The 16,018-nt window shown below is 41.4% G+C and overlaps 1 protein-coding gene across 4 annotated transcripts in view; it reads right to left on the bottom strand.

The window, feature by feature from the left end:
• Positions 1-1,307: 1,307 nt before the first annotated feature.
• NSD1 (nuclear receptor binding SET domain protein 1) overlaps positions 1,308-16,018 on the bottom strand; it is a 159,238-nt gene continuing 144,527 nt past the window's right edge. For all 4 annotated transcript variants that reach the window (XM_077265941.1, XM_077265940.1, XM_077265943.1 and 1 more), the window contains exon 23: positions 1,308-7,392. In XM_077265941.1, the coding sequence (XP_077122056.1) occupies positions 6,014-7,392 (1,379 nt within the window). In that variant the 3' untranslated portion in view covers positions 1,308-6,013. The remainder of the gene's footprint in view (positions 7,393-16,018) is intronic.

Consider the following 16,018-nt stretch of genomic DNA (forward strand, 5'->3'; position numbering starts at 1 on the left):
TTTACCCTGGTTACCATTGTAAAAGTAAAATAAAAACACTACATACTCACCTTCTGATGTCTGTCACGTCCCCCGGCGTCCACAGGGTTAAACTGCTTTCGGCAGGAGCACTGCTAAATGCACGGGCTGCTGCCGAGAGCTTCCTGCACTGACTGTGTCAGCGCCGGCACCCGGCAGTAACAGCGGTGACGTCACCGCTGTGCTCTGCTTTACGGCCGGCACTGACAGTCAGTGCAGGGAAGCTCGGCAGCAGCGCGTGCATTTAGCAGTGCTCCTGCCGAAAGCAGTTTAACCCTGTGGACGCCGGGGGACGTGACAGACATCAGAGGGTGAGTATGTAGTGTTTTTTTTTTTTTACTTTTACAATGGTAACCAGGGTAAATATCGGGTTACTAAGCGCGGCCCTGCACTTAGTAACCCGATATTTACCCTGGTTACTATTGTAAAACATTGCTGGCATCGTTGCTTTTGCTGTCAAACAACGATACACACCGATCTGACGACCAAATAAAGTTCTGGACTTCTAGCTCCGACCAGCGATGTCACAGCAGGATCCAGTTCGCTGCTGCCTGTCAAACACAACGAGATCGCTATCCAGGACGCTGCAACGTCACGGATCGCTGTCGTTCTCGTTGTAAAGTCGCTCAGTGTGAAGGTACCTTAAGGCTATGTTCACACTTTTTTTTTTTTCCTAAGGCAAAACCTGCTCTCTTGGCAGTAAGAAATTTGCCTCAAAAAGCCGGTTTTGCTTAGTTGTTATGTTTTTTTTTTGTCAGGGTACATTTGTCTCTTGCGCATGCTGATAAAGTTTAGTGGAAAGAAAAATCCGATTCTACTTCAGGTTTTTGCACAAAAAAAAAAAAAAGAGCAAAAACGGATACCTGCATTCTATCTGTTGTTTTTTTCATCACCCATTGCTTTCAATGGGTGAAAAAAGCTAAAAAGTGTCATATGTTCCATTCTGCAAAATCTCAGGTTTTGCACAAAATACTGCGGACAAAAAAAAAAAAAAACAAGCTGTGTACATGAGATTTGTGAAATCTAAGACTTTGCTGGCACTGTAAAAACACAGCTAAAATTTGTATATAAAAAAAAACGCTTAAAAATGTAACGTGTGACACCGGCCTTATATAGAGCCTCCCTCAGTATTCCAATAATTGTTGAATAAATGGAAAATTATCAATGCAAAGACTATTGTTTTGAGAAACAGATATTCTGATTTATTTGGCATGGATCCTAGTGTAGATGAGAAAATCTGTTCATCCAAGTTCCTAACCAAGCAAATAAAACAGACAATAAGACAGGAGTCAGGTGTAGACTTAAACTTTACAGTATCATGTTTCCTTCTATATACAGAGAATTACAGTACATATTCATAGAAGGTGCACAGCCACCTTCCACTAGTGGAGAAAAGCAGTCCCAAACAAAAGCAAAAAAGCCTCATGTCTTATGTGCCACTCTCACCATGTGATACGAGTTCTGCCCCACATCTATTCGATCGTTCAGCTAACATACAGGCCGAAAGATGAAGAAAAGTTTTCTTGTGGATTTCTTCTCCATTATACAGTTGGGTAGCACCAGTGTTTGGAAAGTCTGAAACATGGCATTTTAGTAGGCTTATCCCACAGTCTACAACTATTCGCGTTCATCCTAAAATTATTTTTTGTGACAGTAGGTCAAAACAAAGACAGTGGAATATTCAATGAAGTGATTAGACGGAATGGTCCGTTTCTGGATGGATTATAATTTGCCTTTACGACAAATAAAACAACCTGCTACTCTCGCCATTCTAAAACAATGTAACCCCACAGATTGTTTACACCTCTCCCTCAATGTGCTTATTGTACTACAGGACTGCCCCATTCCTTTTCTGTTGCCATGATCTGATAACTGGGTCTGTGCCCAGGGGAATATAGTTGGATTTGGAGAAAGATTGTTATACTCCTTAAATATTCACAGCCCAAGCTGAAAATTAATTGCATATACAGTCATGGCTGAAAGTATTTGCACTTCTCCCGGAAATTATTGCAATGACATATGTTTTGCTATACACGTTGGTTTCCTTTGTGTGTATTGGAACAACACAATAAAACAGAAAAAAGGCAAACTGGACATAATGTCACACAAAACTCAAAAATGGGCTGGTCAAAATTGTTGACACCATTCCAAAATTGTGGGTAAGCAAGTTTCAAGCATGTGATGCTCGTTCAAACTCACATTTGGCAAGTAACAGATGTGGGCAGTATGAAAATCACACCTGAAACCATAAAAAGGGGGAAGTTGACTGAATCTTTGCATCGCAAGGTCACATCTACAGATGTTGATGTTTCTTTGTCCATGGTGCGCAACATAAATCAAGAAGCATACAACCCATGGCACTGTAGCTACTCTTCCTGGATGGCAGATAAAATTTGATGAATGGTTGCCATGCAGAATAGTCTAGATGGTGGATAAGCAGCCCCAACCAAATTCCAAAGAAATTCAAGCTGTTCTGCAAACTCAGGGGGCATCAGTGTCAGTGCAAATTAGCCGTCGACATTTGAATAAAATGAAACGCTATAGCAGGAGACCCAGGAGCACCCCACTGCTGACACAGATATAAAAAGCTTGATTGAAGTGTGCTAAAATGTGCGTATGTAAGCCAAAATCCTTCTGGACGGTGTCTTGCGGACAGAGGAGACCAAGATAGACCTTTTAGTAAAGCACATCATCTTACTGTTTATCAATAATGGAATGAGGTCTACGAAGAAAAGTACCTTCACTCAAATATGGTGGAGGTTCAAAGATGTTTTGGGGTTGTTTTGCTGCCTCTGGCACTGAATGTTTTAACGGTGTGCAAGGCATCATGAAAACTTAAGATTACCAAAGAATTCTGGGTTGCAATGTAGTGCCCAGTGTCAGAAAGCTAGGTTTAAATCCTAGGTCATGGGTCTTTCAGCAGGATAATCATTCCATACACTTTAATAAGCACCCAAAAATGGATGGAAACAAAGAACTAGAGCGTTCAAGTGACAAGCAATGAGTTTGTATCTAAATCCCATTAAACACCTGTGGAGAGATCTTCAAATTCCTGTGGGAAAAGGTACCCTTCAAATATGAGAAACCTGGAGCAGTTTGCAAAAGGAGAGTTGTGCAAAATTCAGGTTGAGACGTGAAAGAAGCTTGTTGGTGGTTATAGGAAGCGACTGATTGCAGTTTTTTACTCCAAAGGGTGTCTATCCAAATATTAAGTTGAGGGTGACAACAATTCTGTCCGGCCCATTTTGGGGGCTCTGTGAGAAATTCTATCGAATTTGCCTTTTTTTGGTGGTGTTCCAATACACACAGAAGGAAATAAACATATGCATATGCAATAATTTTCTGGGAGAAATACTACATTTTCTGGTACAATTTCAAGAGTGTCAACACTTTATGCCTTGGGATCTTCAGCCATTGGTTACAGTTCATCTTGGAGCTTTGCTGTGGCACTGGCTGGGATGGTTAACGGAGGGGTGAAGAAAAAAAAAAAAAAAGGATTTTGTTTTGTCTACAACCATAGATATCAGAAAATAATTAAAAAGAAAGTACAAAACCCCCCACCATAATTATACAACATCCATACATTTACAATGGTTTAAAATCAGAATGGTCTCGTTTATTAAAAAAAAAAAAAAAAAAAAAATTCGGCACACTAAACCAAACCATTGAAAGAAAATTTACAAATGTTCACAGGACTGGAGGAAAACAGAAATGTAAAAGTGAATATTCATGTCATAGAGGCACTGGTAAAGACACCAACACCAAGGTTTACAACTAAAGTTATGCATATTTATAAAAAAAAAAAAAAACTCCTCAAAAAAAAAAAAACATACAGTAACACATTATGCACAGCTGCCCATAGCACCAAAATCCCCACAGTGAGATTGCTCAGATTCAATGGAGGCAGGTGTAAGTTTCATGTGCAGAGAAGGTTTAGTGTGGTGTGCATGGGACTGAAATGACCACTGTTGGTCAGTGACTAAAAGTGAAATCCAGCTGCCATATCGTCTGCCATCTTTGTAGCTTAAATAGCATTTCTCAACAATTCACATTATTTCTACTACATGTATAAGAATCTCCTGTCCACTTCGTAAAATATGCCTATACACAAACCGCATTCAATTAAAACAGGTCTGAACAATTACTACAATTCGGGTTTCATAAGTAATATAATGAGTTCAAGATGGTGATTTAAAGGGAATCGGTCAGTAGGCTCAACCCTGCTAAGCTGTCTATATGGGAACGTAGGTCATAGGAAGCTGAATAAAAGGATAGTGCTATCTGCAATCTGAGGTCTTATTCCAGAGAAATCCACTTATTTGTTAAATGCAAATGAGCAGTGAAGATCTAAGAGCCGGACGCAGATCTCTGAGAGAATCTGCCTCCAGAGCTTATTTTAATCAAAAGGGCATTAGGAGTGTGAGACCTGACTGACTCTCTTAATCACACAGCAGCATAAGTGACATTTGTCTCATTCCAGTCATTTGTAATAGCAGTCATCTCACTGGCAGGCAGTGTGTGAGGGAGGGAAGTACAGCAGAGCTGACAGCACTGTGAGAAGACAACTACAAGTGTGCTTGTTGTGATTGTAACAGTGTGTCACACTGGACTAGCGGTGGATACTGCGGCCGTCACTCCTGTCCGTTTGCGCCAGACCCGGCTTTATCAGAGATCGTCTCTCTATTCCAAGTGGGGTACTTTTAACCCTATGTGACCCATAAAATCTATAAGTACTTAAGTGAGGTACATTGATGAAGGTCTAAACTGACTGAAACGTCTACTGTATGTACTCTTTATGAAATCTTCACTGCATTCACGTTCGTGTGTGCCAAGTTTATCTTTAGTTATGACATGTCTAACACTGGCAATGCCTCCTTTTATTTAAATTAAGCTAGGAGGCGATTCTCATGGAGATCTGTGTCCATCCCATAGGTCTTAACAAGTCATTTACATACAACATACATGTATTACTCTGGATTAAGACATGGGATATCACATAATATTGCATTCAACATTCTATGACCTACATGTCCATGTAGAAGGATTAGGAGGGTTGACCTTACCAACAGATTCCCTTCAATACAAGATCGGATAAGAAACATCACCTTCCTATTGTGCCTTAATCTCCACCATTATTATTACTACGTTACCCTTTGCTAACATTCTGTTGGGATCTTTAAGACAAACATTAATGCAGTAGTACCAACTGAACAATATACCTCTTCTTGCAGCATTGTGAAAGTGGGGCTGTACTATTACCATGATGTTCCTTAGACTTGCCATCAAACTGGAAATAAGGCTGTTCATTAGAAGATGTAAATCTTAATAGTTATATAGAAGGATTCACATTAATACTGCAGTAACATCCCACAACACATGCCATTATAGTCTACAATGGTAGTTGTATTTCGGCATGAGCAAGACAATTCTTGAGGTTTTGTGGCCACACACTGTACTCTGTCATAGGAAGAAACCTCAGACATGCAGTAACAGATCTTAATTTGACCAGAACAGGTACTCTTAACCCAAAGCACACACAAATAACCCTTCTGAGGTCCATTGGCATTTAAAGGTTTCTGGATATCAACAGTTAAAAATACAACTCAATGTAATAAGGCACCTCTTTCTATTCCCTGCCATTAAGGCCCATAACTTCTGCAGACTTGCCACATTGATAGAAGTGCCTTATTGCTCTTACAGAACACAGCCTCTTTCAAAGAAAAGCGATTGACCTGATTATTTACTAGACATAAAACCCACTGATGCATTACAAGACGTAAGCCGCTCATCAGTGACATGATTGGGAATTCTCTAACTGCAAGAAGCCAACAATTAAAAAGCAAAAACTAAATACAGCAGCCTGCTTGTCAAATGTCTACATATTGATCACGCTGCAACCGTTTTGTTTGCCTGTATACATGACAGCCAGAGCGTGGGATTTCTCAGTCAGTCACAACCGTCTATTTCTATCTGTCCATTGCATTAGTTCTAGGATTCATTCCTTGTCTGGTTCTATACACACAGAAGGTCCTGGACAAGGGCTAGATTCAGTTTTCGTCTGACAATCAGTAGCAACGTTTTCAGACTGCTCCTGCTTTACACCAAGAGATGAGTTTTCTACAATGCCAACTGAAAGTTCTCCTGGTGGATTGTTGGACGATTTCTCATTGTCTGTTTGGTGGTCTGTTGCAGGGTCTAGGTTCTGTACTGAATCAGCACACTCATCCAAAGGTGATTGAACAATTGTTTTCTCCTTTTCTGCTGGCATAGAACAAGTTAGTTTAGGGCTGGTTGGCTCATCTGCACATGTATGCTTGAGTGATCTTTTCGACTGCAGACTTTTAGGACTTTCTAGATGCTTATCTTGGAGAATGCTTACTCTATGCAAGTCATTAAGCTTTTGTTCAGTAGTGCCTCGGGTCAATCGTCCCCGTAAAGAAGACTCACGCTTGTCTTCTGAACTAGGCAGAGGTCTCTTTACAGGATGAACAGCATTGTCAGTTTCTATTTCATCCAGGCAAGTATTAACAGAATCAAGTTTCTCTTTCAATTCTTTGTCTTCATCAGCAAGTGTTTCTTCAGCGGTCTGTCGTTTTACAGCAGCAGTTGTCAGGATGACCTTTCCAGAATCGATTGGGTATTTTCCAGCAGTTGTCAATACAACCTTCCCAGTTGATACGGGCTGTTTCCCTGTAGGAGATAGCAACACTCTACTAACTGATGAATTAGCGCTATTACTAACAGAAGTCAATAGTACCTTCCCGGCAGATAGATTTTTTTTACCTATAGAAGCTAACAAAACCTTACCAGGAGATAATGATTTCTTCCCTAATGAGGCTAAGAGTACTTTCCCTGTAGGTAACTGTTTCTGTGCAGACGATGAAAGAAATAACTTACCACCCACTGGTGGTTTCTGGTTACCAGGTGTCAAGAGTAATTTGCCAGCTGACTGAGATGTATTCTCAGAGGAGCCTACCAAAACATTAGGAGCAGGTGGGGAATTTTCCTCAAGAGTCAGCAAAACATTTCCAGATTCTGAGGTACTAGTCACCGATGGGGCCATCAGTACTTTTGTTAGTGATGAATTATGCTCATCACTTGAAGATTTCTCCTTGGCTGTGTCCTTTTTAGATTTAGCTAGCGCAGAAGACACATTTTCAGGTGAGGATGATTCACTTTCTCGAATTTCCCCTGGCTCCAAAGGGTGTGGTCCACATGGGTCATGCTCAGTACAGGATAGACGACCGTCTAGCTTGGAGATGAAGAGCATGCCCTCACGGTGCAGCTTGCAGAATGAACTAGGACACATTTCACAGAATGAAGCTGCCTCCTTGCTACAGACGTCACACTGATGCCATGGACATTCCCACTTGCCTACAATGAGAACAGAAGAATTTATATTAAGACACTACCCAAAGGTTTGTCAAAACATTTGTAGATATTCATAAAAAAAATAATTTTTCTCAAATATTTTCTTATTCGGAATGGGTTTACAAAACCATCATTGCTCTGACAGAGTATAAGGGCAGCTCACGCAAGCTGTAGAAATAATGATCCATCAATAACTGTAGAGAGGAATCCTTCCAGGAATAAAGCTGTGCCAATACGGTGAAGACAGCAGCACACTGTGCACACCTTACATCCAGCATGTGTTACTGGGAGGAGCACACCCACAGAGTCTGAATCTAAACTACACATCAAGAAGTCGGAAAATGAATGACCAATGATGATTGCAATCTGAAACTTAGTGAATTTCTTTAATAGGAAAGTAATCTTCTCTATTGTTCACCCTTGGCGTTTTCCTTCGTAGCAGAGTAAAAATCACACATGCATAAATCCATTGCTAGTATGTTAGGACGGGCATTGTTTTTGCTGCTCAACCTGAAAACGAGGTGCAATCAATTGGAAGAACCCAGGGCAAACAAAAAAAAAAAATCACAAGATTCAGTCTCTCGAATATTCTAGGATTTGCTATAACATGCAACCAAGTAAGAAACAGACTGCAACCATAGTAAAGTGGAGGGCAGTTATCACAGTAATCCAGGAAAGCTAATCAACTACAGTTGTGCTCTAAAGTTTACATACCCCGTCAGAATTTTTGCTTTCTTGGCCTTTTTTCATAGATTATGAATGATAACACCAAAACATTTTCTCCACTCATGGTTAGTGGTTGGGTGAAGCAATTTATTGTCAAACTACTGTGTTTTCTCTTCCTAAATCATAATGACAACACAAAACATCCAAATGACCCTGATCAAAAGCTAATATACCCTGGTGATTTTGGCCTGATAAGGCTACTTTCACATTAGCGTTGTGCACTGCACGTCGCAATGCGATGTTGCAGCGCACCGACGCATACTGTGCAAGCGCCGCACAACGGGGGCAGCGGTTTTTCAACGCATCCGCTGCCCCATTGTGAGGTGCGGGGAGGCGGGGGCGGAGTTACATGCAACGTTTTTTGTTGGCGACGGTCCGACGCAACCGTCGCACGACGGTTGCGACGTGTGGCAATGTGTCGCACTGCGTCACTAATAAAAGTCTATGGAGAAAAAACGCATCCTGCAAGCAATTTTGTAGGATGCGTTTTTTCTGCAAAACGACGCATAGCGACGTGCAGTGTACGACGCTAGTGTGAAAGAGGCCTAACATGCACAGAAGTTAACACAAATAGTTTTAACTGGCTACTAAATGTAACATCCTCACCTGTGACCTGTTTGCTTGTAATCAGGGTGTGCATGAAAGCTGAGGATTCACAGTTCACTACAGTGGGAATGGCAATCAGGAAGGCGATTTGCATACTCAAGGGCAGAGCCAGTTTAGTGGGCATGGCCTCACTCCATACAAGTGCATAGAGCGAGCCCGAATACACTAGACTGGTTCTACCCGGGAGTATGCATATTGCATACATGACAGAGCGTGTGCAGAGAGGTTTCAAAACCTGCAGATGTTTCATCTTAGGACCGGACAACCCCTTTAATTATAAGGTTTATGAGGTCACCATTTCTGAGCACACCAAGACGTTTCTTCAGCCATATTTTATTTTATTTTATGGTAGGGGTAAATGTTTTGCAGCACCAGGTTGTTTTTTTTCTGTTTGTTTTTTTAACACATGTACACACTTTTGTTGGAAATATAAAGTGCTTGCTATTTCGTGTCAACTCTTTGCACAATTTATGTGCTTGCTTCCTTTTTATCTATTTTAAATATATCTTCATAGTCACCTTCCTAGTAACCCTTACCGTTGGGCATATAATTCACAGATAAGACTCCGTTTGGTCTCTTAAGGTACCTTTACACAAAACGATTTTCCAACGATCACGACCAGCGATACGACCTGGCCGTGATCGTTGGTAAGTCGTTGTGTGGTCGCTGGGGAGCTGTCACACAGACAGCTCTCCAGCGACCAACGATGCCGAAGTCCCCGGGTATGCATACTCACATTCCGGTGTCCGTCAGGTCCCTCCCTGCCTGCTTCCCGCACTGACTGAGTGCCGGCCGTAAAGTGAAAGCAGAGCACAGCGGTGACGTCACCGCTGTGCTCTGCTATTACTTTCCGGCCGGCAGTCAGTCAGTGCGGGAAGCAGACGGCTAGGACGTTTTTTTTTTTTTACATTTACGATGGTAACCAGGGTAAACATCGGGTTACTAAGCGCGGCCCTGCGCTTAGTAACCCGATGTTTACCCTGGTTACAAGCGAACACATCGCTGGATCGGTGTCACACACACCGATCCAGCGATGACAGCGGGAGATCCAGCGACGAAAGAAAGTTCCAAACGATCTGCTACGACGTACGATTCTCAGCAGGGTCCCTGATCGCTGCTGCGTGTCTCACACAGCGATATCGTATGGATATCGCTGGAACGTCACGGATCGTATCGTCGTAGCGACAAAAGTGCCACTGTGAGACGGTACCCTTAGTATTCTCATCTCTACATGGTCAGCTCTTGTTCTACCGCATTCAAAGGGACTGCATAGTTAGTTTGTGAAGAATTGATTAGATGTAGTCTAATTACACGCATTGATGTTTGTACAAACACTAGATTGTGAGCCCTCGCGGGCAGGGTCCTCTCTCCTTCTGTACCAGTCGTGACTTGTATTGTTAAGATTACTGTAGTTTTTATTATGTATACCCCTCCTCACATATAAAGCGCCATGGAATAAATGGCGGTATAATAATAAATAATAATACTGTGGTGGTTCATCTGATATAAGGAGTCACTGGACCTGTATTTACCCTGTGCAGCCATCCTCCAAATACCTTACATTACATCCTTTTCTTTTCCTTCTGGCTTTTATTGCTCAGCGTCCCCTAAACGGCATTTCTTGCTTTTTTAGGTGTGAGTTTTTAATATTGATTAATTCAATTTATTATTTTATCTTTAAATATCTTGGGATTTCTTCTTGGTCCTGTATTAATCTTATAGGGGAATTTGTGGTTTCATTGTATATGAAGTTGCTCTAGTTCTATGGAGCTAGTCATATAGACCAAGGAATAAAAATGAATGAATAATGGACCCAAAACACGGATTAATCCCTTAGTGACTGAGCCAATTTAGACCTTCCTGACCAGGACAAATTGTTGAAATCTGCCCACTGTCACTTTATGTGGTTATAGCTCTGGAACGCCTCAACGGATCCCACTGATTGAGACTTTTTTTTGTTACATATTGAACTTCATGGTAGTGGTAAAATTTGTTCGATATGACTTGAATTTATTTGTGAAAATATCAGAAATGTGGTGAAAGTTTCAAAAATTTCACAATTTTTAACTTTTAATTCTTATGCCCTGAAATCAGAAAATTATGTTACACACAATAGTCAATAAACAACATTTCCCACACAGCTACTTTACATCTGCATCATTTTTCAAACTTTTTTTGGTAGGAAGTTAGAAGGGTTAAAAGTTGACCAGCAATTTCTAATTTTTGCAAGTGTTTATTGGTATCATTTTAGGGTACAAACTATTTATTTATTTTTTTTAATTCTTTATTAAATCACATAAATCAAGTGTACATACACGGTTCACAAATTTCCAAGTCAGTGCAATTACATTTTGATGATAGTTTCATTGACATAAATCTTAATACACCGATTGGATCATATAAACTCAAGGTATTATATAGTATGCCTCGTATACTGAAAAATCCTAAAACTAGAACTATTTTACTGCCAAAACAAAAGCCTCTCCACCACCTTAACAGAATAGCGTTGAAGCTCAACGTGAATAATATAGTTTCTCAAACTTTGTCATATTGAATCTAGGCCCTCAACCACGTGATGACATGGTGAGTTACGATGAGTTCCACAAATCCCAGATTTTATTAAATTTCTCCAAACAGCCTCTATTCTGATATAAAGTACGTTGGTACAGCACAACTAATTTTACCTGCTCTATCCAGGCCCTAAGAGATGGATGTGTGGTACCCATCCAACGCCGCAAGGCGATTAACTTTCTTGCCAGGAAAAGTGTCTCTCTTAAGAAAATTTGAACATGGTGGTCCCACGTCTCCTCCTCTAATACCCCGAACAAACACACTAACGGAGTCAGGGGGACGGGAATATGTACAAGAGAGGTCAACAACGAGGTTACCTCTTCCCAATAAGAAAGAATAATTGGACATTCCCATATCATGTGTATGAAATCTGCCTCCCCCACATGACATCTGAGACATTCCGAAGACCGGGACCACCCAATTTTAAATAGTCGCAGCGGGGTTAAATATGATTGATGTAATATATATAGCTGTATCATTTTGTTAGCTGAGGGGGGACACCTTGGTTGGGGACTCAAGGACCATTTCCCAGTCCTCGCCCTGAAGATCAGGCACCAGGACCTTCCACCTTTCCTTGACTGGCAGCAAAGCAGCATCAGCACCTACGGATAACATATAAGTATATAATGCAGAGATGAGGCCACAGGGCCCCTGTGACTTAAAAATCCCTATCAATGGGAAGGAAGATATTGCTTGTGTCACTTCCACGCTACGAACATGCGACTGAATCGCCGATCTAAGTTGGAGATAGCAAAAGAATTGAGGCCTTGGTATATCATACCTAAGTTGCAGTTGTTCAAAGGACATCAGGGTACCCTGGTCATAAAGATCATTAAGCGACGAAACACCGTGTGATATCCAGAATTGAGCAGACGGGTGATTCAATAATCTCGGGAAGTATTCATTATCCCATAAGGGCATTTCGGCTACAATACCATCAAAGTGAATTACCTTCTTCACCTGCCGCCAAATTAGCCTCGCTAGCCTAAGTAATGGTGATAGTCTAGGAGCAGAAGGTTTGTTCATTTCCAAGAAACCCAATGGGCAGTCAATCTTGGCAGCATTGGCTAGATGGCTCTCCGAATTCGGCAAACATCCCCCAGGCATCCACTTTCCCAGAGCTCTAAGCTGTCCAGCTAAATAACATAAAAAAAAAATCTGGCAACGCCGCCCCTCCCATTTGCCTAGATCTGTGTAAAGTAGACAATTTAAGTTTGGGTCTGGCCTTCCCCCAGATAAAGGATGTAGCTAATGAATTTAAGTTTGAAAAAAAGGATTTAGGAACCGGTACTGCACTATGTTGGAGGGAGTAGTTAAGCTTCGGGAGAAGTATCATTTTTATCAAGTTTATGCGACCTGAGACAGATAAAGGCAGTTTACTCCATATAGCGAATTTATGTTTAACAAAATCTAATAACGGTAGAATATTAAACTGTAGATCAAGTCTGCTGCATTTTGATATAATTATTCCTAGGTATTTAAAGCTAGAAACAACCGGTAATGGGAATAACACATCAAGGTGTGCCACTGAGTCACGAGAAAGAGGCATCAGGGCAGATTTACCCCAATTAATATATAGTCCCGAATGTCTGCCAAATCTCTCTATAATGGTAATTACATGTGGTAGAGTCTCCTCCACCTCGTCCAGAAACACCACCATATCGTCTGCATATAGACCAATAGTATCTGTGCGATCTGCTATCTTGATACCCCTAATAGATGACGTCAACCTCACACGAATTGCTAGTGCCTCTATCGCAAGGGCAAATAAGGCCGGAGAGAGAGAGGACATCCCTGACTAGTCCCTCTTTTTAGGGAGAATGATTCAGAAATAGAGTTGTTAATAATTATCCGAGCTTTCGGTTTCAGATATAATGCGGCAATCCAGTTTTGGAATTTAGGACCAAATCGATATCGTAGACATGCAGATAGGAAAGGCCACTCAAGAGAATCAAATGCCTTAGCCGCGTCCAGCAAGGCCATGGCCCATTTATTCCCAGGTACCAACGTACTATATTGAGCTATTGATTGAATCCTCCTGATGTTAATAGAAGTACTCTTACCCGGCATAAAACCCGTCTGGTCTGGGTGTATTATATCCAGTATTACCGTATTTAACCTGTTAGCTAGAATTTTAGTGAAAATCTAATAATCCACATTAACTAATGAAATCGGACGAGAAGATCCACATTCTAGGGGGTCCTTCCCTTCTTTTTTTAAGACTATAATATTTGCTTCATAATAGGAATCTGGCAAGGAACCACCCTCCCAAATCCCCTGAAAGACTTTCAATAGGATTGGTGCCAGAATATCTCGATATTTTCTATACATCTCTATGGGGAAACCATCCGGGCCAGGTGCCCTACCAGAAGCCATATCTGTTATGGCCCTATTTATTTCGTCAAGAGTAAAGTCTGCGTCCAAAAAGGCTTGCTGTGTAGCAGTCAATGTCGGGAATTCTATGTCAGACAAATAGTTTAGGCTTTCCAAAGTATCAGAATCCCCTTTGGAGCTATATAACTCTTTATAGAAATCATACAAGCATTGGACTATATCATCTGTCGAGGTTACTATTGAGTCGTCCGGTTTCCGGATTTTAAGTATAGTATTGGACGTATTGTGCTGACGCACCATAAATGCTAAGAGTTTACTGGACTGGTTTCCCAGTTCAAAGTATGCCTGTTTAGTAAAGAATAGTTTGCGTTTAGATTTAATGTCAGTATATTGACTATGTAGTCTGTACGAGTGTAGCCACTCTGCTCTGTTTTCACTTGTCTGGTTAGCTATATAGGCCGCCTCCGAGTCCCTCAGTCGTTTCTCCATGTCTACTTCTTCCCTTGAGGTCAAGCGCTTAATATACGAGATGGTAGAGGATAAACATCCTCTCAGGTATGCTTTAAGAGCATCCCAAAAAATATTCATATTTTGCGGCATTGGGTGGGATGTTATGAAGCAGTCCAGTTGGTCAATAGTCCTGTCTTCTTAACCTATTAATTTAAGCCAAAATGGATTTGTTTTCCAAGTCATAATATTCTTTTTCTGACCAAGCTTAAGTTTAAGAATTACCAGACTATGATCTGAAACACCCCTGTTCCCATGTCTCACCTCCCCCACTCGTACCGCCAAGTTACTGGAGCCGAATATGTAGTCTAATCGGGATAAAGTGCGTTTAACGGATGAATGACAGGTAAACTCTTTTACGTCCGGGTGATGCGTTCTCCATAAATCTATTCAACCAGTACCCTCCATAAATATTGACAATCGAGACGGTGAAGGGCTTACACCCACGACCCTGTCATCTAACCGAAGTCTATCCAAACACTCGTCCATTATCAAATTAAAATCTCCCATGCACATAATATACGCATCTGGATAATTTAGGGCGAATGCTACTGCTTTTTTGATGACTGACAAATTAGCCGGGGGAAAGTTATATATACACATTATAACATAGTCATGCGAGTTCATAATCGCGTGCCCCAACACAAAACGACCCTCTGGATCTCTCCGGACTTCTCTAACCTCCCATCTAATATCTTTATGAATTAACAAAGAGACTCCTCTGGAGTAGCTGGTATGGAATGCATGTACAGACCACTGTATCCAGGGCTTCTGCACATAGCGAGCAGAGTCCCTGGTCAGGTGTGTTTCAACCAAAGCCACTATATGGGGATGATAGCGTCGTATCTGAGAAAATACTTTAACTCTCTTGCGAGGTGATCCAAGACCTCTCACATTCCAAGTCATGCATACAATATCAGACGCCATATCTTGTCAACCTAACATCATATAAAATGTCACGCCGAGCTTCTATCACACTGGTAATGTAGAAAAACATGGCAGTAATTTCTATACAAGTAACCACTAACAAAACCAAAACAATGAAAAACAAAAAATGCTTCAAAAAGAAGCAAAGATTCATGCTCCACTTATCCCAGTCCAAAAAAGGGGATACCATCTCTGAATACAGAGTCCGGTAAAGTTGTTTTCCTGGACGTTGGCAAAAGGAGCTCCCCTCAACAATAAGAAAATCCGGAGAGGGAGTTCCAAATTCTGAGCAATCATATGACAGAAGATAGCAATCCATTTAGGATTTTTCTCCTCCCCCGCCCGCCCCCACACATGATCGCATCCACTCCTCAGCTTCCGCCGGAGTTGCAAAAAAGGAGGAAGAGCCTCGGTAGACAACTCTGAGCCTCGCAGGGTAGAGCATTGAGTATAAGATGTTTTTCTCCCTGAGCTGTTTTTTTATCTCCATGAACGGAGCCCGTTGTTTTTGCAGCTCCATGGAGAAATCTGGGAATATGGAGACAGTGGCGTTGTTATACTTGATAGGACTTTTTTGTCTTGCCATGCGAAGGGCGGTGTGTCTGTCTCTGCATTTAAGAAGACGCGCCAAGAAGGGTCTTGGCGGGGCGCCCGGAGGGAGAGATTTTGTTGGTACCCTGTGGGCTCTTTCCACGGTGAAGGTGGTGGAGAATTACATATTTTACATAGTTATTAAGGTTGAAGGAAGACTGTAAGTCCATCTAGTTCAACCCATAGCCTAACCTAACATGCCCTAACATGTTGATCCAGGGGAAGGCAAAAAAAACCCATGTGGCAAAGAGTAACTCCACCATGGGGAAAAAAATTCCTTCCCGACTCCACATACGGCAATCAGACTAGTTCCCTGGATCAACGCCTTATCAAGGAATCTAGTGTATATACCCTGTAACATTATACT

Source organism: Ranitomeya variabilis, chromosome 5, assembly GCF_051348905.1.
Source record: "Ranitomeya variabilis isolate aRanVar5 chromosome 5, aRanVar5.hap1, whole genome shotgun sequence".
Lineage (NCBI taxonomy): Eukaryota > Metazoa > Chordata > Amphibia > Anura > Dendrobatidae > Ranitomeya > Ranitomeya variabilis.